The sequence below is a fragment of the Canis lupus genome, chromosome 4 (genome assembly GCF_048164855.1).
Source record: "Canis lupus baileyi chromosome 4, mCanLup2.hap1, whole genome shotgun sequence".
Lineage (NCBI taxonomy): Eukaryota > Metazoa > Chordata > Mammalia > Carnivora > Canidae > Canis > Canis lupus.
In genome coordinates this window covers 59630686-59652227 of record NC_132841.1, presented here as the reverse complement: position 1 = coordinate 59652227, position 21542 = coordinate 59630686, and the positions used below count along the sequence as shown (strand labels likewise).

Sequence of the window (21542 nt, the reverse complement as noted above, 5' to 3'; positions counted from 1 at the left end):
GGAAGCAGGAAGGCTGGGGTGGGGCTTACTGGTAATTGGTCTTCCAGCTCCCAATGTAGCTGTGGGAACCGGAGAAATGGGGTGCTTGGTGCAGAATTCCCAAACTGAGCACTTACTGTAACTCCAGCTGCCTGGAGGACTGCCCAGGCTTAATGCATCCTGTCCTCTGAGGGTAGGGTTTAAACATCTGTATTTTTAGCCTATTCCCTGGGTGATCCTGCAGCAGCCAGCACAGTTCCCATATTTGGGAACCATAGGTTCAACCCCCTCATTGTTAAATGAGAAATCTGAGGTCCAGAGAGGGAGAGTAACTCAGTTAGGGTCACACTGGGAGAGAATGATGATAACTCTCCCCTTTTTCTTGGGTGAAAGGAAGTATGCTTCTAGATCACTCCATCCATCCCCCAGTTGTGGCCCAAAGCCCAGGAAAGGATGGTGGGGCCAGGATGCCCAGAGGGAAGTGGCTTCTGAGACCCTGGGAGGTCCAGGTAGAGAAGGGAGGGTGGGGCTTGTCCCAGGAGGAAGGACAAGGAGCAGGGGCCATTCCCACAGGACTGGACCTGCCCCACCCTGCCCTGTGCAAACACTCCCGGCACCTGCTGGGGAATGTTTCCTAGAAAGTTTACTATAGCCCAGTCTGAGGAAGGCCATTTCCATTCCTGAGGACCTACCTGTGCGCTGGAAAACTGGTCCACAACAAAGGAGATTTGGGACACACTTGGCCTCTGACACTGTGGCCTCCCACAGCCTCCTCCCTAGCCTCACCTCTCCCTACCCCTACCTGATCCACCGTTCTGGGCTCTCAGCCTTTGCCTTGCCTCCCCTCCCCCCTCCCCCTATTTCACCCTGCTGAGCAGGTGCACAGAGCCTCCCAGATCCCCGGTCACCCCCATGTTTCTGCTCCTCCTTCTGGTTCCCATGCACTTTGCACCTCCAGGTCCAGCCTCTACCCCGGCCCACCCTGCACTTTGCTTCTCCACGTGGCTCTCGCTCCCTGGGGACAGGAGACAGGTCCAGCTCGTCCCTGGGCCCTACTCAGAGCTGGAGCCGTGTCTGGAAGGGTGAGGGGGCATTGCTGTGTTCTGAGCGAGAGGAGGGAGTCCGTGGGTGTCATAGTAAGTGGGCAGGGGGGAGAAGGAGCCTGTGGTTGGAAGCTGGAAGGGACAGAGGGTCAAAGAGAGGAGATTCCTAAGAACACGAGTCACAGTTTGCCGGGAGTTCAGAGACAGGAAAACATGGACCGGGCCCTGGAGGCCCTGGAGCGACCGCTGGTTACATCCCGCAGGAAGCCTCTGCCTGAGTCTCTTCCTCTTCAGGACAGGGCTGTTCTAACGGACACAAGAGGTATTGTGAAGGCGCTCTGTGAACCCTAAAGGGCCGTGCTCCCGTCAGACAACAGCAATGTTTTCGGTGGAGTCTGCACTTTCTGAGCGTTAAAGGCTATACCTGTTGAAGCCAACTGGGAGCTGGAAGCCCGGGGCCCGGCGGCCTCTTACCTGCTCCCGCGCTGCCACCTGCTGGCGAGTATCTGCAATGACAGCAGGAGCCCTCCCGCCCGACCGCAGGCCCTTCCTCCCGCCAGCCGGCGGGGCCGCTGTGGCCGCAGATCCCCAAGGGTGCAGGAAGGCGGGGCTGGGAGGAGTCCCCGCGCTAGCCCGAGCAGACTCCAGTGCAAGAGTGCAAATGGAAGGCCCTTCATCCCTTTGCAACCCACACCTTGGCCCTTCACAGCCTTGGCCTCTGCTCTCACTGTGAAGGTCCTCGTGTGTGCAAGGAGCACACGCCTCCTCGCAGCCACTCTGCACACCAGCAGTGCAGATAGACCCTGGAAGTGGCTGGTGCAGGACTTCTGGAGTCCCAGACACTTCAAGCATGGTCTAGGGGTGCCTGTGAGCTCCAGAAGGCAACTCCACCCCCCCCACCCCCACCCCCCGCCAAGGTGTGGAATCCAGGTATCTTAGGTGGCAGTGTGGCTGAGGGACCAAATCACCTGGTTGGCCTGGGACGGTCCCAGGTTTAGCACTGAAAATCCTGCAGCAAACCAGGACAGGTGGTCACCCTGTGGTGGCCTGGAGGACCAAAGCCTCTGCATCACCATGTTGGCTCCCCTTGGACAGTCTGGACTCAGAGAACCGAACTGGCCTCTAATGGGGTGGGGGCCTCTCCTTGGCCGATGGAGCTTCTCATACCATCGCTTTCTCTGGCCCCAAGGCCCCAGTCCCAGGCACTCAGTCCACAGATAGTGTGTGAGTGTTGAGGGATTTCCCATCTTTCCCCATTCTGTGAACCAGTCTCCAGGACTTCTGAGGCCTGGGGGCTGGTGTGTGAGGTTGGGATGAGGGTGGAGAATAGGTTTGGAGGGACTTCTTTTGAAACAACTTCTCATTTTACAAGGAACGGAGGCCTACAGGAGAAGAAACCTGCCCCAGGCCCCTGAGGGAGAGTTTGCTGCTGGTTGTTAGTGGCCACCCGCGTCCACCGCCCCTGCCCTCCTTGCTCCATGCCTGGGAGGAAGCCAGCCTCATCCCACTTCTAAGGCTGGGACCCAGGGTCCAAGCAAAATCCCACTGGAATCGGCTCAGCCTTGAGCACGAGACCAAGTTGGCCCAATCAGAAAGGATACCTTGGCTTTTGTTTTGCAAATGCAAGATCTGGAACAGGAAACAAACAAATAAATAAAACCCACCCAGTGCTGGTGCTTGACCAAGACAGAGAGACAGCAAGTGCACAGAAGTTGGTAGCTATTTATTGCACTGAAAACACCAGTAAAACAGACACCCCTTCTTCCCCCCTCCCTCCCAGTAGCAGAAGTTTTGAGCAGTGGTCATTCAAGTTCACAGCCACATATTTAAAAAAGAAAAGAAAAGAAAAGAACTGAAACAAATCCCCAAACAAATAGTAACAAAGAAACCAGCACGGGGAGTCTGGCAAACACATCCCCCAAAGGGTCTCCCCTTGGGAGACAGGAGGCCGTGGGTCAGGATTAGCGCTACAGTGTGCACAATCCTGGGAGAACATGTTCCTATAGAGGTGTTCGCATGCTGGAGCCTGGGTCTGGTCTTAGGTCTGGATTTTTTGCATCTACAGGATGTTTTTAGAGGAGCAGAGTTTCACTGACTGGTGGGGGTGGGCCCTGGACCACTTTGTCTGCCAGCCTCCCCTGCGTGCTGCCTCAGGATCATGCTGGTGCCCTGTGGTCCACACTGGCTGACTACCCACCCACCCACAGGAGTGTCCTTCTTCATGGGGCTGTTTCCTCCTGGGGTAGGAACCTGCCTCCATTTCTCTGGCACTTGGAGTGGGACACAGTGGATAGGAGGCATGTCAGCAATTAAAAATCAGGACATTGGGGTCCTCCACTCAGTTCCCCCTGGTGGAAAAACCCAGGGCCAGACAGGAAAAGGATGGGCCCAAGGTCACACAGCAGGTCTGATCAGAACTGGGAATGGAATCCTACTAAACCCCAAAGCATGGCTCTTTCCCCACGGTCCACTGCTAACAAGCAGTTGACAGGCACCAAAGAGGGGAATGAGGGGCAGGTGGCAGAGTGGAGGCGGGCTGGCCAGGCCCAGAACGAAGCAGGAATCCAGCCGGTGACTAACCCTGTCAGTTCTCACAGGTATATTGGGCTTCACTTGACTTTCCCGCTTGATCCCCCATCAGCCCTGCAACATAGATTGGGCAGGAATATTTAACCCTTTAACTGATGGGGAAAAGGAGGCTGAGAATGGGACCAGACTTGGTCTGGAATTGCAGCATCCCCTGTGAAGGCCGCACCCTCACCTTTGGCTTGGGGACTGCTGTGGGGGCCCCTGGCAGCTCGCAAGGGAGGAGGGCAGTTTTGCTGCTGGGACGCTGGGATCGCTGGGCTTCGCTGGGAAGCCCTCTGGACCGGGGCCAGGGCCAAGTTCCTGCCCCTGGGCCTCGGCAGCAGGGTGTGTGCCAAGGATAGAGGCCGGTGATCAACCAGTCTGGAGAGCTGGAAGCCCAGGCAGCCTCTTTCCTGGCCTGCAGCCCCAGCACAGCCTGCCTCACCTGTCCCCAGGGCAGCAGCAGACATCTCAGGACCAGGGAAAACTCAGCCCCGGATCGAACATCCCCACCAGTCCTCCAGCCAACACCCAGGACTCCCCAGAGGTTCGGGGGATCCAGCGCCTCCTCCAAATCCCTGGGGATGTGGCTCTTCCTCCCCTAAAATCCTCCAGAGGGGACAGTATCTCATGCTGGCAAAACACGGCCACACAGAGGCCAAAAGCACAGAGAGGCGGCAACATAATTCCGAGTCGGACACTGAGAATACAACCTCTATTTTTTTTTTTTTTTTTGTCCAAAACATGTAGATTGGTTTTGCTGAGTATTTTTTCTTCTTTTCTTTTTTTTTGAACATACTTACTGCATATAAAGTCATGCAAAGAAAACAGTGCAGACAGTAGATCCTAGTGGATGTGCCAACGCATTCCACGTCAGAGTCAATCCCGAGGAAGAGGGAAAGAGAAAGGAAAAGAAAGAGAGATTTGAACCCACGGCTGCAGGACGAGGCGTGAAGAGGAGAAATTCTAGTGCTCTGCTTGGACCAGCAGATGCAGAGGGGAGAGGAAATGAAGACACATGCTCGTGAAACCCCCGAAAGCTGGGGGGAGGGCTTGGGGGGGCACACAGATGCGGTGGGATGAAATCCTGGGAAGCTGGGAAGCATCCTAGTAGGAACCTCAGTTTGGGAGGCAAGCAAAAAAAAAAAAAAAAAAAAGATATTTCCGTCCTGACAACCTCCCCCACTCTCTCTGCCCTGATTTGCTGTTTCTTAGCACTAACATCTGGTGTTTCTACAGTCCTGGGAGGAACCTTGAGACCAAAATGTCAGCGATGCCCTTCCCCCCAGGACTGAGTCCACCTCGGCCCCAGATAATAACCACAGGTGACAGAGGGCATCTCCGAGATGACGTTAAAAAAAAAAAAAGACCTAGAACAGAAAGAAACTGCCCCTCACCCCTCTTCCCGCCTCCTTTGCCAACCCATCCCGACCCTCCTCACCATAATTTGAGAGGCTTAGTTATTACATAAATATCCATTAACGCAAAATCGATTTACGAAACACACAGAGGTTTGGCTATAAAAAGGCATGCGGTCCAAGTAGAAGTGGTACCTAAACGTTGCCTTCTTTGACCCCCCCCAAAAAAACAATTGGATTCTCTCCCTCGGATGGGATGGAGCTGGAATTCTCCAGGACTGATAGAAGGGTGGAATGGGCATTACTTCTGGAGGTAAACGTCAGCCGAAGGCAGAAGGAGAGGGTGGGGGCACCCTGAGAGGATCGTGCTCCACACACTGAGGGGGAGGGGTCCGCGGGGACGAGAGGACAGGCCAGGGTGGGAGAAGGAGAAGAGCCAGGAGGCTGTGCAGGTGGGGGCTCCTGGTGTCTGCTCCTCTCTCACCTTCTCCCACCGGGGAGGCTGGCTCAGGGGTGTGGGGGGCCCTGGAAGGGAGAGACAGGGAGATGGGGGGCAGATGCCACATTCCTCCTGATTCCGACTCTCTTTCTCCTTCGCCCATGGGGGACACACAGTTGGGCATTCTGGCCTACAGCCAAGGCCGGACCAGGCCGACAACAGCCAGTAGTAAGGGGGGCAGTCCTCGGAGCCAGCACCCAGGGCACCCAGGCCTGAGGAAGCCCCGCCCTGGCAGGGGACAGAGAGCTAGAGAGGCAGATGGTTGGTGGCAGGGAGATGTGGCCATTTGCTCGGAAGTCGTGACAGCTTTTGGGAGCAGGCCGGTTTTCTTGACGCAGGTGTGGCGGTGATGGTGACGATGGTGGTGGTGGTGGTGGGGTGACGTGATTGGGGGAATTCCAGCAAAATCCAAGTGGGAGAACCAGCAGCCACATTCCATGAACGAAGAGTAAATCTCTGTGGTACAGGGTCCCCAGGCTTGTCCTTCAACTGTAAGAAAGGGTAGGTGTGGTGGGGAAGGTGTTGGGGGTGGTTCTGAGGGCGGCAGGTTTTCCCTGTGCAACCACCCCCCTCCAGTCCTTAGATGGGGTTGAAGCTGCTTCCGGTGGATCCCACCCCCCACCCCCACTCTCCACCCCCTCCCCAACCTGCAGGTCTGGTCTCCTCCCTGTGGCCCTCCGGCCCCCACCCCGTGGCCTTCCAGCAGCCAACTTCCCCGTCATGTCCCCCTGCAGACCGACACCACCCCATTCCTTCAGACTGTCCTAGATGCCAGATGGCGGGAAGGAGGGGCTCTTACTGGGGCAGGACGGAGGGCGCCCCAGATCTGTGGAAGTGGACAATCTGCCATTTGCCGTCCCGGCGGTGCCAGACGCGGGTCTCCTCTGACTGGGCCGTGCGGGGGATGCCACCCGCATCCAGGTACTGCGTGATGCGGATGTAGGCGATGCAGGCCGACTCGTCGCCCATCAGATGGATATGGGGGTTCAGGATGGTGGTGTGCACAGGCTTGCTGTTCCGAGACCACACTGGAGGTGGGGATGGGAGGGGGCAAAGGAGATGCAACTGGGGGCCTCCTGCGTCCCTTCCTTCACTTCCCCATCTCCCAGCGACCCTCTCAGCAGAGGCACCCCCGCCTTCCTCATTTCCACAGAAGAGGTCTCTGTGACAGGGCCCAGCTAGGAGTCAAGGCAGAACTTCTAGATGGCTAGAGAAGATCTCAGCTTAGAGACCAGGGATCTCCAACATGCCAATTCTTTAAAATACAGGGGAATGGGAGTTTAGAATCACGGTATCTCAGACACACAGAAGTATAGGCCTATGATTGCAGAATCAGATGAACTTAGACCAGAGTCTCAAACCCAGATTCCCCACGGAGGCCAGGCAAGTACATAAACGAGGCAGGTGAGTGAGGGCTAAGATGCTCAATCGTGGCAGACCGTTTGCCTGTGGGTCAGGGAGTGATGGGGGGGGGTGAGGGCCCCCCCCCCCCCCCCCCCGTGGTGAGTAGCACACTCTAGCCCACCTACAGAGGGCTCCCTGCACACACCTCCCTGCTGGTTGCTCTGTGAGTAGCTGACCCTTGAACAACGAGGGGGAGGAGTTAGTGGCCACCCCCCCACCACACACACACACTTGAAAATCCACGTAGAGCCTTTGACTCCCCCCAAGATTTAACTGCTTGTAACCTTCTGTTGACTGGAAGCCTTCCCAATAAGAGCAACAGTTGATTAATTCACAATTTTGGATGTTATTTGTATTACGTGCTATATTCTTACAATAGAGTAAGCTGGAGGTGAGAAAATGGTATTAAGAAAATCACAAGGTAAAATCTTAAAAAAAAAAAAAAAAAGGGCAGCCCAGGTGGCTCAGCTGTTTAGCGCCAGTCCAGGGCTTGATCCTGGAGACCCGGGATCCAGGGCTTGATCCTGGAGACCTGGGATGGAGGCCCATGTCAGGCTCCCTGCATAGAGCCTGCTTCTCCCTCTGCTTGTGTCTCTGCCTCTCTCTCTCTCTCAAGAATAATAAAATCTTTAAAAAAAAAAAATCATAAGGAAGAGAAAGTACATTTATAGTACTGCGCTGTATTTATTGGGGGAAATGTGTGTATAAGTGGGCCCACACAGTTCAAACCTATTTTGTTCAAGGGTCAGCTGTAAGGGGAACGCACATTGCCACACCTGATATTTCAGGAGAGTCTAGAAGTCTGGATTCTTATGTGATAATACCTCATTTTTATTATTGGCGTCTAATTCAAATTTAAAACAACATGCAGGCCGCATGAACCATAGGTGCAGTCCAGATATGGCCTGGGGACCCCGATGCATCGCCCCTACTCCTGACATATGGAATTATGGAAATCTGACTGATATTAAAATTGTAGAATCTTAGGATCTTGGAATTTTAAGGATGGAATCGGAGGTCATGGAGTTTGCCAGAGTCAGGTGGAAATGCATAGCTCTTGTAATCATGACAGAACTGAGAAAAATACCTGAAACTAGCTTTCTCTATGAAAAATATGAACCACTATTATTATTATTATTATTAATTATTATTAATTATTTTGGTTCTAGGAACCCTCGATTTTTTTAGCAAGATGGAAAACAAAAGCACAGAAAGACAATGACCCAGGGAGTGGCTGGACAGGGGTCACCAGGGTCCTGGGATTCAGAGGAACCCTCAAGGCTTCTTCTAGTGTAGCTCAAATGTAGATCCACATCCCCCAGAGAACTGACTTAAAATATACACTTCCCACCTCCGCTCTTAAAGGTGACAATTCAAAAATCTATACTATTAAAAAGCCTCTTTCTCCTGTCCCACCCTCCAATGCTGATGCCCAGCCAGGTTTGTGAGACATGGGTTTCCTAGAAAATGTAAAATGTCTTTTTGTTTTCCCCAGGACTGCTGAAAGCATCCCTCATATTATAATCACGCCTGACCTAGGCTTTGGCTACAAACACCAAATCACTGAATCTTACAAATGTAGACTAACAGACTTACAATTTGGGGCTCTCTCGAAGAGAATGTAGAGCTTTTGCATTATAGGCTTGGGAGTGACCTCAGAGGTCACCCAGTGGCCCTCCTACAAAATGCAAGGAGGTCCCTGTAAGCATCCTCGACTGCACCCAGGGCTGGAGGCACTCAAGACCATCCAGTTCAATGCATCCACTAAACACATCTGGAAACTGAGGTCCGGAGAAGCAATCTGACTTGTCCCAGGCTGGGCTACTTTTCTGAAAGAAATGCAGTAGAACCTAAAAGAAGTCAGTGTCCAGATGGGACTAAATTAGGACAATCTAGAACAATCTCAGAAGAGACAAACAAGCTCAGCATTGTTGAGGGCACTGGGCCTTGCTGTTCTTGGCAAGGGCTGGGGTTCTGGGGGACATTTATAAAGAAATGACCATCCTAATGTGTGTCTCTGAATAGACTGTAGCCTTCTAACAGCCACCCTTGTGGGGAACGTGGGAGGCAGGGCCAAGTCCTCCAGCAGGGAAAAACAGGCAGGGTGGTGGGACTTGGCCCGGGGCAGGCAGTTGCTCTGGGTCTTACACTCGTGGGTCCTTTGGCATTCAAACCTCGAGTTCAGGGGGCCAGTGTTGTGATGGGGACCATTGCCTGGACGCAGGCCAAGAGCTAGTTCAGCCTTCTCTTTGTGTTTATTTTCCTGTTGCCATCTCTGAGCCTTTAGAGCCAGCTCAGTGGGGACTGGGGAGCTCACTCTGCGAAATCAGCACCTGCAGGGGACAGACCCATATAGAGGCAGCCATGGTGATCAGTCAAGGAGCTCCAGGGTCACGAGAACCCTTGGGGTCCAGCCACCTCTCTTTACATGAGAATTTAACCTCCATTGCTAGCCTTGGAGCATCAGAGTTTGATTAATCAAGGGGAAAGGCAACTTCCTTCTTCGGAGCTTTTTTGGGGTGCTCTTGGGCTCTGGTTGTCTATAAGGTACAGTCAGATTGGGTGCAGGTAGGAGAGAAGTGTCCAGCTGGCGGCTGCTAACATGCAGGTGAGAAGAGGCAGCCCAGGGCAGGGATGGGGAGGGGTGAGTCAGGACTGGGTTCTGCCACTGACTTTCCAGGTTCCTTTGGATGAGTCACTTTCTCTCTCTGGGCCTCAGTTTCCCCTTCTGGGTGAGGTAGAGTTGAACTAGATCCTTTTTCAGTCACTTAAATGCCACTTTTGGTTTTGCCATCTACCTGCACTTCCTTCATTAAAATATTTCCCTAAATTGGGGCAGCCCGGGTGGCTCAGTGGTTTAGCGCCGCCTTCAGCCCAGGGCCTGATCCTGGAGACCCGGGATCAAGTCCCATGTCAAGCTCCCTGCATGGAGCCTGCATCTCCCTCTGCCTGTATCTCTGCCTCTCTCTCTCTCTCTCTCTCTCTCTCTCTGTCTCTCATGAATAAATAAATAAAATGTTTAAAAGGATATTTCCCTAAATCAATACACCTCATTAATTTATGTAAATTGATTTTAAAAGAAAACTGTCTAGTGCAATCAAGAATGAACAGCCAGTATCACAGAACACAAATTTAATCACGAGTCCAGCATAAATGAAATAAAGTTATGTAATTCTAGCTCCATGCTCTTGCCTGCAAGGGATCTGAGCCTGAGACTGCTCTCTCTTTGATGAAGACAGAAATTAGGAAGTGTGGGAAGAGGTGTTTAACGAACGCCCAGCTGAGCCTCTGCTCCTGACGAAGCCAGACGTATTGAAAGAGAATTTAGAAAGGGACCAACTTTCTCACTGTGCGAACCAGTGCCGTTTCCACATGTGCCAGAGATCATCTTTGTGTCGGCTCAGCGGCACATGCCTTCCCTTCGGGGTACCCCTGGGAATGCCACCTCTCAGGGCCTTCCTCTCGGTCCTGAGCTGATAAGTCTAACCTGCACGTGCTCTGCTTCGTCCCTGTCTGACCCCTGGCCAAGGTGAGACGTGGACACAGGCAGAAAGCGCTCTGGGTCAGGCCCAGCCTCAGCCCCCTGACAGCCCCTGCTTGCAAAGCTGCCGGGGTCTCTCCCACAGAGGAGAGGCCTAGGAAGGACAGACATGCGGACAGAGACCTAGACAAACAGGCAGGGGCACAGCAGTGTGAGCTCGGCTCTCCTCCTCTTCCCAGGACTGACCACCCACAGGCCTAACAGCCCACCAGCCAGCTTGTGACCAGTTGGACAGTCAGGGTGGCCCCAGGCATCTAGATGGCTGTGATGGGGTGCATGCCCAGCAGGAAGGCTCTCTCATCTGTAAACGGGGAATAAAGGCCCTCCCCTCGCCCTCCCAGGGGCAGGGGCAGGGGCAGGGGCAGGAGAGGGCTGGGAGGGCTTGTCACGCTTGTCCCAGGTCCCCATCCTCAGCCCCAGGAGGGACAGCTGGCAGTCGGACGGGCCCGGGTTATGAGAGGGAACCGAGATGGTACCAACCCCTGTCCACACGGGATCTTCCTCTTCGCTGGCTCCTGAGCTGCCCCGGGGGCCCTGCCCGTCACCCTGCTGTGCCATCCGGCAGGACATGGAACGCGAGCAGACAACAGGCACCCCAGAGAGAAGGGATTGCTCACAGTTTTCAAAATAGAATCGATGGAAGTCCAGGCCCTCGACCAGGTTCCCCAGGGCCTCAGGTTCGAAGGCTGTCATCCCGGGGTCACACATCTTCCTGGGGGAGGAAGTCAGAAGAAAGAGGGGTCGGGGTGGCCTCTTGGGGCCACCCTCTAACTCCAGGGGCCTAGACTGGAGGAGGGTGGGCCTGCCACATCGGAGGCATTGTGCCCACCTCACAGAATCAGTGGAGCCACTGGGTTGGAGAAGGGCTTCCAGACTGTACCTTGAGGCACCCACCGCCCACTTGTGGGTGCCCATTTAGAACTAGGAAGCCTGGCTCCCAGTCCTGGTCCTGCCACTCACTGGCTACGAGGCCCCCAGCAGGTGGCTTCACATCACCCAGCAAGAGTGCCACGAGGGTCCTGAAGCTTTGTGCGTGCGTAGCCCTCAGGCACTGGCTGGGCTAACTCGGCCCCTATGCTCCGCTCCAAACCGCATCTCCTGGCCCAGGACAGAAGGGCCAGAGGGGCTTTTCCCAGTTTGCTTTCCTGGGGTGGGGTGGGGGACAAGTGGGGGTAGAGAGGACCTTTCCTTCACATGAAAGTGACTTCTGCTCTCAGAGCAGGCACGTCCCTGGACGGGTGCGTTTTGCTTCTTTAAAGCTTCCCCTTCTATGGGAGCCTCAGTTTCCTGTTCTGTCACATGAGGAAAATAGCCTTCCAGGAAGTCATGCTTGGGAGGAAGCCGTATATTTCCAGCACAGAGCTCCCTCCCAGGTGTCAGCCTCTTAGGAAACCTTGGCAGCCAGGCCGAGGGAGGAAAATCTGCCTCCATCATCCCCAGGCCTCTGGGATCTATGGCAAAACACAGACCCTGGTAAAATGACAATGAGGTCGAGGACAGGAAGGACCTCGGGACAAGCAAAGATCCCACCCTGGGGGGAGGAGGGAGGACAGGCATCGGGGCCCCGCGTTGTCTGAGCTGGACATTGTGGTGAATGCAGGGCGCTCTACCCCTGCTCTTCTCTGACTGTCCTGTCCACGTGACCCCAGACAACTCAGCACCTCAGACTCTCTGAATGGATTAGCTGGGGGCTGGGAGCTCTGCTCAGACCATATGAGATGCTCAGGACCCTTCAGTTCCAGAATCCTTCAAGGTTGGGGGTCTGAGCTCCAGGTGTCCGGGAGACTGGGTGCCCTTCCCTGGAGAAGCCCCTCCCCAGGAGGTCTCTGGGCCCCCTGACTCTGAAGGGACTCAGAGGTCCCCTGCTCCAAATCCATTAAACTTCTAGGGATACTGAGGCCCCGTGAGTGAAGTTTTACAGGGCCAGACTCAGGGTACCTTTGGCTCCAGAGGTCATGGCACGGGGTCAGAACCTAGGGTAGGCTGCACATGCCGGAGAAAGGGACATCACAGAGGTGGGAGGGGGGGCCCCAGAAATGGCACGGCGAGGGGTGGGAGGTTTGGGGGTCCACAGAGGCCACCTCTCTTTCCCTCCCTCCCGGCTGTATCCTTCCAGAGATACTCTCTGGCTCTTTCCGCGACTGATTTAGCTCTTTTGAGGGCTGGCTGCAAGACCCGTTTCACGGCATGCTTCTGTGCTCTTCTGCTTTACCCAGGTGCACACGTGCACACACACCTGTGCACACCTCTTATGCACACAGTCACAGACGTGCATGTGTGGACAAGTGCATGCACACACGCGTACATGCGGTCTCAGTCTCACACCTGTACCTTCCAGAGTCCTTGTTCCTCTGACAGAAGCAGTGGATTGCTAGGGCTTTGCCACCTGCTGCTGCTGAAACCCTCCCACAATTAAAATGCACCTGGCCTGCAAAGCCTTTGGGAGACCAAAGGCTTCCGGAATCCTCGGCTCTCTGGGACCTGCTTCTGCGCCAGACCAGGCAGTGTGTGGGTGGTCACTAGAGGGCGCTCCGGCCCAGCCTTTGCACACAGCCGCCCCTTGAAAGGCTGGTCCCGGTGGGCAGGGGACATCTCATACCATGTTTCATTTCATGTTATTTTTGGACACCCGCCCTTATTCCCCCAGAGGATTTAAGGTTCTGTTTTGAGGTTCTTTGGCTCACCCCTGCTCACTGGAGGACACACCCTACGGATTCCTGCCTGCTCCTGCCCACCTGAGGTCAGAGGCCCGAGGAGGTCCAAGGTGAGGAGCAGGCCCATGCAGCAGGTCTGAGGAGAGGCCCGCCTCCCTCCCCTCCTTCCCCGCTCATCTCCTGCGGAGGCCCATGCTGCGGTAGGGAAGCAAAGGAGTTTTGTTGGAGTTCCTCCTGGGGAACAAGACATGAGGAGGAGGACGAGGAGAGGGAGGACCGAGATACAGAGAAGTATTGTGAACAGAAAGCTTCATTAAAGCATACAGTCTGAATGCAACACAGAAATAATGAGTTCAGTCTGATTCACTGCACATGCAGAGGGAGTGAATGAGGGTCAGAGATGAGGACCCCCAAAGTTAGCCGTCAGTGCCCCCTGCACAACAATCCAGGCAGGACATGCAGAATGGACCCAGCCGACTCACGTGTAGGACTCAAAATCTCCATTGCTTATGGCTTCAATCAGCTGCTCTGTCACTTTTATAATCTCCTGTTTCCGCACTGAAAGGCAGGAGGAGACACAGAGAAATGATAGTAATAGTAACGAAGCACCAGCTACCATTTTCTGAGTCCCTGTCATGTGCTGGACCCTGAGCTGGGACCTGAGGGCCTCGTAGGGACGGTCTCAGTCAGCCTCACGTCATCCTTGGGAGGTAGGTAGCATTGCTCCCATTTCACAGAAGCAGAAACTGAGGCCCAGCATAGGTGGGAAAAGACAGGGAAATCCCCCTCAGCTGCAAAGGGCAGAGCCAGCGTCCCCGTTGGCAGCTTTCGCCTCAGTGAAGCAGGCATGGCCGACGTTCTGACATTAGGCCTGATTTGAAGCCAGGCTGACTCCAAAATACGCTTCTCTGTCCCTTTGCTTTGCCACCCGAATCAAAACCAGGTCAACAGTGGTGGTTGTCACTAGCAGCCACAAAGCAGGGGCTCCCTCTGGGCCCACACTGGGGCCCCTAAGGAAGGTCTTAGGGCTGACTCATCCCTTAGGTCTGGGCAAGCTTTTTGCTCCATTTGGGTGCCTGTAGGACTTGGGCACTGACTGAGCGGTTCAGCACTTTCTAGGCATAACGAATCCCAGTTGCTGAGACCTGGCCTCCCCCATCCACCCCTGAAACACGACGAATAGCTGGTCTTTCTGGTAGAGGTTTAGGCGTCAGCTTTTGTATTCAATGTGTGTTGCTCTGACCCCAGTTTTCCCATCTGTGAAGTGGAAACAGCACCACCTCTCATCCCTTCAGTGCCACACCCAGACTTGAGCACCGGACTTCACGTCTATCCCCGCACAGGTCCCCTCAAGCTGTGCAACAAGGCCTCAGGGCTGTTTCCCGGACCATCAGGTGGTGACAACGGCACCCCCCCTCCCACTAATGGGGTAATGTGGGATGAGGCAATGTGCACACAGCGCCTGGCACCTAGTAGGTACACATTTTAAGTGCTGCCATTTCCTGCCTCCTCCTATACAAGTTGCTACACCTGCTCCTCACAGACACCCCAGGAGGTTCGCGGGGCCAGTGCCCCTCCAATCTGATGCACTAGGAGATGGAGCCGGGTGTCCTGGCTCCCAGCAGAACTGTCCCACCAGAAGCCTCATGTGGTTCCCTGGAACAGGCTCTCCCCACCATAGCCCCAAGCTTCACTTCAAACCCAGGCAGCTGGCTGGCCTCCGGAGCAGCTCTGGTGAGGTCCACGGGCACGCTGCCATGTCTCAGTCTGGGAGGGAGGGAGGGAGCACGCCTGGCTGAGGCCCTGTGCTTGACCCTTTCCTCACCACTCCCAGGACCACCCCACCCTGCCTGATGCCAGGGAGCTCACCACAGGCCCAGATGCACACAAAATCCTGTGCCATCCAGGCTGAAGGAACCTTTGGGGACCAGGGACTTAGCCTCCTTTTCAAACTATGGGGGTAATGGAGGCCTAGCAAGGGGTTGACTTGCCCAAGGACATAGACCGTCTTGGTGCAGAGTCTGGCTCCCACCCCAGGGCCCTTCCACAGGACCCCCCACACCCCGCATGCTCCCTGACAGGTTAAGCCCATACACTTGTCTGTTTCCCAACTCAGATACATGCTCCATGGAAGCTGGGCCATGGCTGCCCTCGTCCCACTGGATACCTGGACCAGGCCTGGCCCCCACAGGTGTTCATCACTGAACCAGCAAGTACACCAGGCATTGTGCCATGCGCTCGGCCTGCAGAATCTTGAAGCCTCACGGCACAACTTCATGTGGCTGTCACTTCCATGTCAGAGATGAGCAAACTGGAGGGGAGAGCGGTTGACTGGTCTGCTGTTGTGAGCTGACCCCCCCAGCCAGTGTTTGTGGCTCCAAAGCCCATCACACACTCCTCAGGGCAGGGGCCCTGTGCCCAGCATGACTCTTGGCACACGTGGGCGCTCCTTAGACACACAGGTCACCATCTTCAATGTCTGTAGCACAGTGAGGGGCTGAGTCTTTATCTCCTGGCTTTGCTAAGATTTGCCGGGGCTGGGAATGAGCCTGTCTTGGACTACGAGCTCGGCTGGCTAACTCCCGGGCCTTGCCTGGGGCGGGGGCAGAGGAGGCAGGAATGACTGAATCACTGGGTGGACTGAACCAGGGCCTGGGGCTGCTGTCTTCACACTGTGTGCTGGAATCTACCCAGTTGCCAGGTGGTCTCTGTCCCTAGGAGCCCAAGAGCCTGGCCTGTTGGCCGACAGGAGACGCCTCATTCCACGCCCACGCAGACTCGAGGCGATGATCCAGAGCGGGTCCACATGCTCCTGGCAGGTCATGGGACCTGCGCCACCTCCTTGCTTTCCCAGCACAGACTTCAAGATTCCTTCCAGCCTGACATCCCATGCACCTGTGCTTAATTAATGCCCTAACTCTTACGGGCTGCAGCTCGCTGCCGCCTCAGAGACTAGGAAAGCAGCATGGATTCTGGAGCCGGACTCCTTGAGTTTGGATCCTGACTCTGCTACCAAAAAACTGTGACCTTGGGCAAGGTACTTGCTCATGCCTCAGTTTTCCTCTATGCATAACGGAGCTTCTAACAGTACTTACTTCGCAGGGTGGTTCTGAGGACTGTTAAGGATGCATCAGTAGAAAAAACGAACACATACATGGTTCTCATAAGAAATGTCTATTGTTCCAAGCCCTTTCTATCAACTCATTTATGTCAATAATGATGCATCGTATAAAGCATTTAGGGCTGTGCCTGGCACTCCGTGAATAAGAGCCATGATCATTATCATCTGGAAATCTCTGAATTAGAAGTTCTCTCTGAGGACAGCCTCTGGTCTCTAGCCAGGGCAGAGATGCTTCCCAGCAGCCTGATATGCAGCCTGACATGCTGTCTGGCATCTCTCTCCCTTTTTGCCCACCTCCTTCTTCCTCTAAGTCAGACTCTCCCCTCTGAAAGCCCATTGTTATAATTCTCTTCCCCGTTCTGCCTTCTGGGGCCCCAAGGTGTGCACCTGCTTCCCCAGACCCTATGCCCTCCCCCTCTACTAGGTTTCTCTTTCTAGGGCTGAAAGCCTCCAGGATTGGGTTTGCAGGATCTGACTTAAGCTGGCCATCCACTCTTTGAGGGTCCTCAAGCTATTTAAATGTCTCAATGTGGCTTGAATACTGCAGAATATCAGGTCTGGAGGAGCACTCTATTCCCTCCCCAATTCTGGACACTATGCCTCTATCAATGCATCCAGAAACAAGGCCTCACTTGGCTGTGCCTAGCCACTCAGGACATCAAGTCTGCCAGCAGTGGAAATCTAATGGGCAGAAATCTCCCTATTAGCTTCATCTCTGGGACAGAAGATCTGGGAATCTGGTGCTCCTTAGATCTGGAGAAAATCACTCTGGTTTTGGGTCCCTCCCTTGCCCTCAGCAGTCCTGTTGCTGTGTGAGAGATTCATTCAACAACTTCTCGGTAGCCACTTCTGGCATTTCTCATCTGCCAGGTGTTCACCCTTTCAGTCCAGGAGTGCTCCCAGACAGATGGGAAAGCGGAGGCCCCAGAGAGGTTAAGGTACTGTCTGAAGGTCACACAGCATGATGCTAGGGTTAAGATGGGATCGACATTCCTGACCGGTATTTTCCCAGAATGTCTCTGCCTAGATTCTGAGGCAGCTCTTTGGGTTGGGGAGGAAATTAATTTTTTATGGAGCTGACCAGTAGGAGGCAGGAAGTGGGAAGGAAGCCTAGCAGAGCCCTGCGCAGCTCAGAGGGCCAGAGTCCTGTGCAGTAAGCCTGAGGTGCTCTGAAATATTAATGTCTCTCTCTGTGCTCAGGGGCAAATGTTCCCTAGAGGGTGACATTTCTAATTAACTTGAATGTTAGGTCAGAATCCACCCCACCAGCTGCTATTCTCACTTAGTGAGCAGACTTAACAAATTAACACCAGAAAATGGTTTTTTTGAAACTTACTTTGAGGCCTGAAGAAGCTAAGAAGCTGAGGCACAGAGCTCCTCTCTCCTGCCAAACACAGGGATGAGCTCCTGGCGGAGCCCCTTCCATCAGACATGGCCTTTTACATGTGGGAGACTGAGGCAGGGAATGGGGATCCTGGTTCTGCCATTACTAACCTGGATGTGCCTGGGCCTGATTTCCCCTTTCTGGAAAGGGACTTCACAAATTTCCCCATCCTGATCTCTCTAGAGCAGAGGATGGTGACAGCAAATGTGGGGCCTCAGGGATGCCACCCAGAGTCAATACTCCAGGTGGAAAGTGTCTTCGATGGGTCACATTTACATTTACAACACAGACAAATTTTGCACACCTTTCCAAATATTTCTCTAACATATAACCATCTGTCTCAAAATAACCTTTGAGTAACATGGATGCTCCATAAAAATCTCATGTGGCTTCCTGTCATTCAGCTATAAGCTCCAGTTTGAAAAAAAGAAATTAAAATGTGTTAAACCATTACCAGCGCCAAATACTGTGAGACCACTTTATACGCAGCCTCTCATTTCATCCACACAGCAATCCTCTGAGACTGATACTGTTGTCATCTCTTTACTAAAGGAAAACTGTGGCTCAGAGAGGTAGAGTAAGTTGTCTAAGGTCACCCAGCAAAGGGACCGCAGTGAAGAAGCACAGAGCCAGATCACCTCTATGATCCCTGTCTGCTCTGAGACCAGCATTATGAGGCCACAACGAGTCTTTTCAAATTCCCAGTGCCTCTTGTCACAAGGACAGAGAGCGTCAAATATGGGGAAAGTCTTGGATATGCCGTGTCTTGAGCCACCACAAATCTATGGAATCAGAGTCCACAGGCCCAGGGCTGGGAATGTGGTTGGAAAACTGTACCTGAGGGACTTAGAATGCACACTTGACCCCAACAGGGAGTTTTTCTTCAAGATAATCAGTTTTTAAAGGTTGTCCCTAGGGACACTTGGGTGGCTCAGTGGTTGAGCATCTCCCTTCTACTCAGGGTGTGATCCTGGGGTCCAGGATCAAGTCCTGCATCAGGGTCCCTGCAGGGACCCTGCTTCTTCCTCAGCCTATGTCTCTGCCTCTCTCTCTGCATCTCTCATGAATAAATAAATAAAATCTTTTTAAAAAATTAATAAAGGTCGTCTCTGGTGCCATCGTCCAAGACCGATTTGATCTAACACCAGGCTGTGGTGTTAGAGTGACCGCCCCCGCGCCCTGCTCAGAATGACCACAGAGGGACACACAGGGTGAGGCCGAACTTCCAAGGCATCTGGGCAGATCAGGAGGTAGTCACGGTATTCAGTGTGTCAAACTGCCTTTAAAGGTGGAACTGCAACTGTGTGCAAAAATAGCTGTTACGTAATAATAAATTGCTCTTTGCCCCTCCATTGTACTCTTTTAGGGGCCAACATCTAAACAGAGAAATGTCTACCCTGGTACAGCTGCAATCCCTCCAGGTCAGTGGTGGCTTTCTAGGTTGGAGAGACTCCCCAGGTGTCTCCCACATGTGCTGAGTGTGAGACACCCCCCACCCAGCCTCGCCCAGGCTAGTGTCCCTATCCCGTGGGACAAGGACGGCGGGTGTGGGCAGAACCGCAGGACATCACTAACTCACCCAAGGATTTGGTGTCCCCTGAGCAGACGGTGACACTCACCCTTCCTCCTCCAACTCCAAGCATGCTTGCCACTCACTGAAGCCTTTGAGCCACCATTACCAGGTGGGCCCCGGAGCCACACTGCTCCAGGATTCAAATCCTGATTCCACCCTGTGAGGTAGGGGACCTTGGGCCTATTTATACAACCTCTGTTTCCCAGGCTGTAAAACAGGCTTGATCACAGAACCTACCTCCCAGCTCAGGTAAATGTAAAGCGTACACCAGGTGTCCCGCAAAAGGCAGCACTCTCCCTGTCACCGTCCTCATTCGTTCTGCTCTTAGCTGGTCATAGTTATCTGGGGTTTTGCTCCCTCATCCATCAGAAACCCTTTGGGGACTGTCAGCCACTGGCCACAGTAACCCCTGCATGTCTGGGTTGGTCTTGGGCAATGCTCCTTGTACCCCAGTCAACTGGATTTTCTGAATTTTTGCTTTCTCTTCCTTTCCTATCATCACTTCATGTTTCTAGAATCAACTCATTTTTTTAATTAATTAATTAATTAATTAATTAATTAATTAATTAATTTTTAAAGTAAGCTCTATGCCCAACCTGGGGCTTGAACTCACGGTCCCAAGATCAAGAGTCTCATGCTCCACCAACTGAGACAGCCAGGTGCCCCTAAAATCAACTCGTTTTTTGGAAAATTCAAAAAGAAAATGTACATACCCCTATGACACATCTGTGACTTGAATATGTTCATTTTCCCCCAAAAAAGTGTACTAAACTACCTACATCACCCCACAATAAGAAAAGTCCATGTGCACACCACTGGTGGACTGAGTACCTCACGCGGGGAACCAGTGCCCTGCAGTGTGCCCAGTCTGCAAGGGGCTACAGCTGGGTCTCTGCGGAGGAGCAGGACACACGGTTGGCACTGGGGCCCTTTCAAGCTGGAGCTGTCAGTGAAGGGGGCCTGCCGGGAGGCCCGGGGGGCCCAGACGCTGAAGGCAAGGCCCCCCCTACCTTTGGTGTCTTCATCCTCAATGGTGGTGTTGGTACTCTCTGAAGATTCCTGCCAAAGAGAACACAGGAGCCGGTGAGGCCCAGCTGGCAAGCGGGACGAGGCACGGCCAGTTGGGGGGGCTGCCCCTGCCCCAGTTGCCTGATGCTGCGGCCCGGTTTCTGTAAGCCTCACCGGCTCTGCCATCCAGATGCTGCACTGAAAACCCTGCCAGACTTCCGAGCCTAAGGAGGGGAAGGGCCCAGCTAAGCAGGTGGCTGGTGGCAGGGGGCGTGGATGAAGGGATGGATGCAAGGAGAACCCTGGCCTTTCTGGAAGGGCTGGGAGGGCTCCCCGGCCCTGTCTGCTTGAGGGAGCAAAGAGGGGGTGTGGAAGAGCAGAGAGGCATATGGTGGCCACAGGACAGGGAAGGAATACACACACTGGCAGAGAGGAAGAGAGAGAGGTGGGGAGACCCAGTGTGAGAGAGGCTGGGCCTTTCAGTGGGAGAAAAACCACACACCTGGGGGAGACAGCCATGGGATCAGAAGAAGAGGGATGTGGGCCACCATGCCACCGCCGGAACCCCTAGACAGAGGCAGGGGCTGGTGCCTCCTCTGCCACCGGCGGGCCCTGGGTAGCGTCGAGAAGCTCAAGATGGGCCTCTCTGGCGCCCACTCCTTTGGCCAAACCAAGCCCCCCCTCCCCACTCGCCGCAACTGGCACAAATCAAGCCCTGAGATGAGTTCCAGAGCAGAGGGCGGGGAGAAGCAAGAAGCCAAGGGCTGGACGTGGGATGGGCTTCGAATCAACCTGCGTACCTGAGGGCGTTCTCTGGTCTACCTGCCAGGCTGCTGGTCTGGGCCATGGAGTGGGAGGTGTCAACAGAAACACGCAAACAACACGCACACGCAACACACATGTTGTCACACAAGGCACACGTACCAAGCATGCCCTGAGCACCCTCTCCCCCGCCCCGGGTTCCCAATGCAGCCTGCAGGAGGGAGGCAGGAGCGAGGGTTCGAGGCCCAGCATTTTACCGGCGTTTGGAAGACGGCGGACACTCACCATTAACTGAACGCTGGAACTGGACTTTCTTTTCTGGAAAAACAAGGAGAAGAGATGGGACAGGAAAAGACACAGAGTGAAAACGGCAGGGAGCAGAGAAACGGCAGGGAGCAGAGAAACGGACGACAGGGGGAGGTTTGGAAGGATGATGGGCCTCAGGGTCATCCTCGACAGTCCCTCCCTTGCCAGCGTGGCACTGGGGCAAGAAGTCAGGGCCGTGAGCAAGAGCTGCCCTCGCAGGGCTGGTCCTCTCTCAGCCCAAAGCTCTTGTGGGGGGGCCTCATGCACAGCCACCTGGGGCTCACCATCTGACCAGCAGCTCCAGGCCGAGCCTCCCTTGGACCAGGGCTCCTCTACACCAAG

General features: G+C 54.2%; 1 protein-coding gene across 3 annotated transcripts in view; it reads right to left on the bottom strand.

Annotated features, from left to right (window-relative positions):
• Window positions 1-2724: 2724 nt before the first annotated feature.
• CAMK2A (calcium/calmodulin dependent protein kinase II alpha) overlaps window positions 2725-21542 on the bottom strand; it is a 65144-nt gene continuing 46326 nt past the window's right edge. The window contains exons 14-19 of one of the 3 annotated variants that reach the window (XM_072824537.1): window positions 21180-21212; window positions 20135-20183; window positions 13529-13604; window positions 11010-11104; window positions 6247-6475; window positions 2725-5936 (exon numbers count right to left, since the gene is read on the bottom strand). In XM_072824537.1, the coding sequence (XP_072680638.1) occupies window positions 5933-5936; window positions 6247-6475; window positions 11010-11104; window positions 13529-13604; window positions 20135-20183; window positions 21180-21212 (486 nt within the window). In that variant the 3' untranslated portion in view covers window positions 2725-5932. Of the gene's footprint in view, window positions 5937-6242; window positions 6476-11009; window positions 11105-13528; window positions 13605-20134; window positions 20184-21179; window positions 21213-21542 lie in introns of those variants that run through there. The other 2 variants (XM_072824538.1, XM_072824539.1) reach the window with 2 other exon arrangements.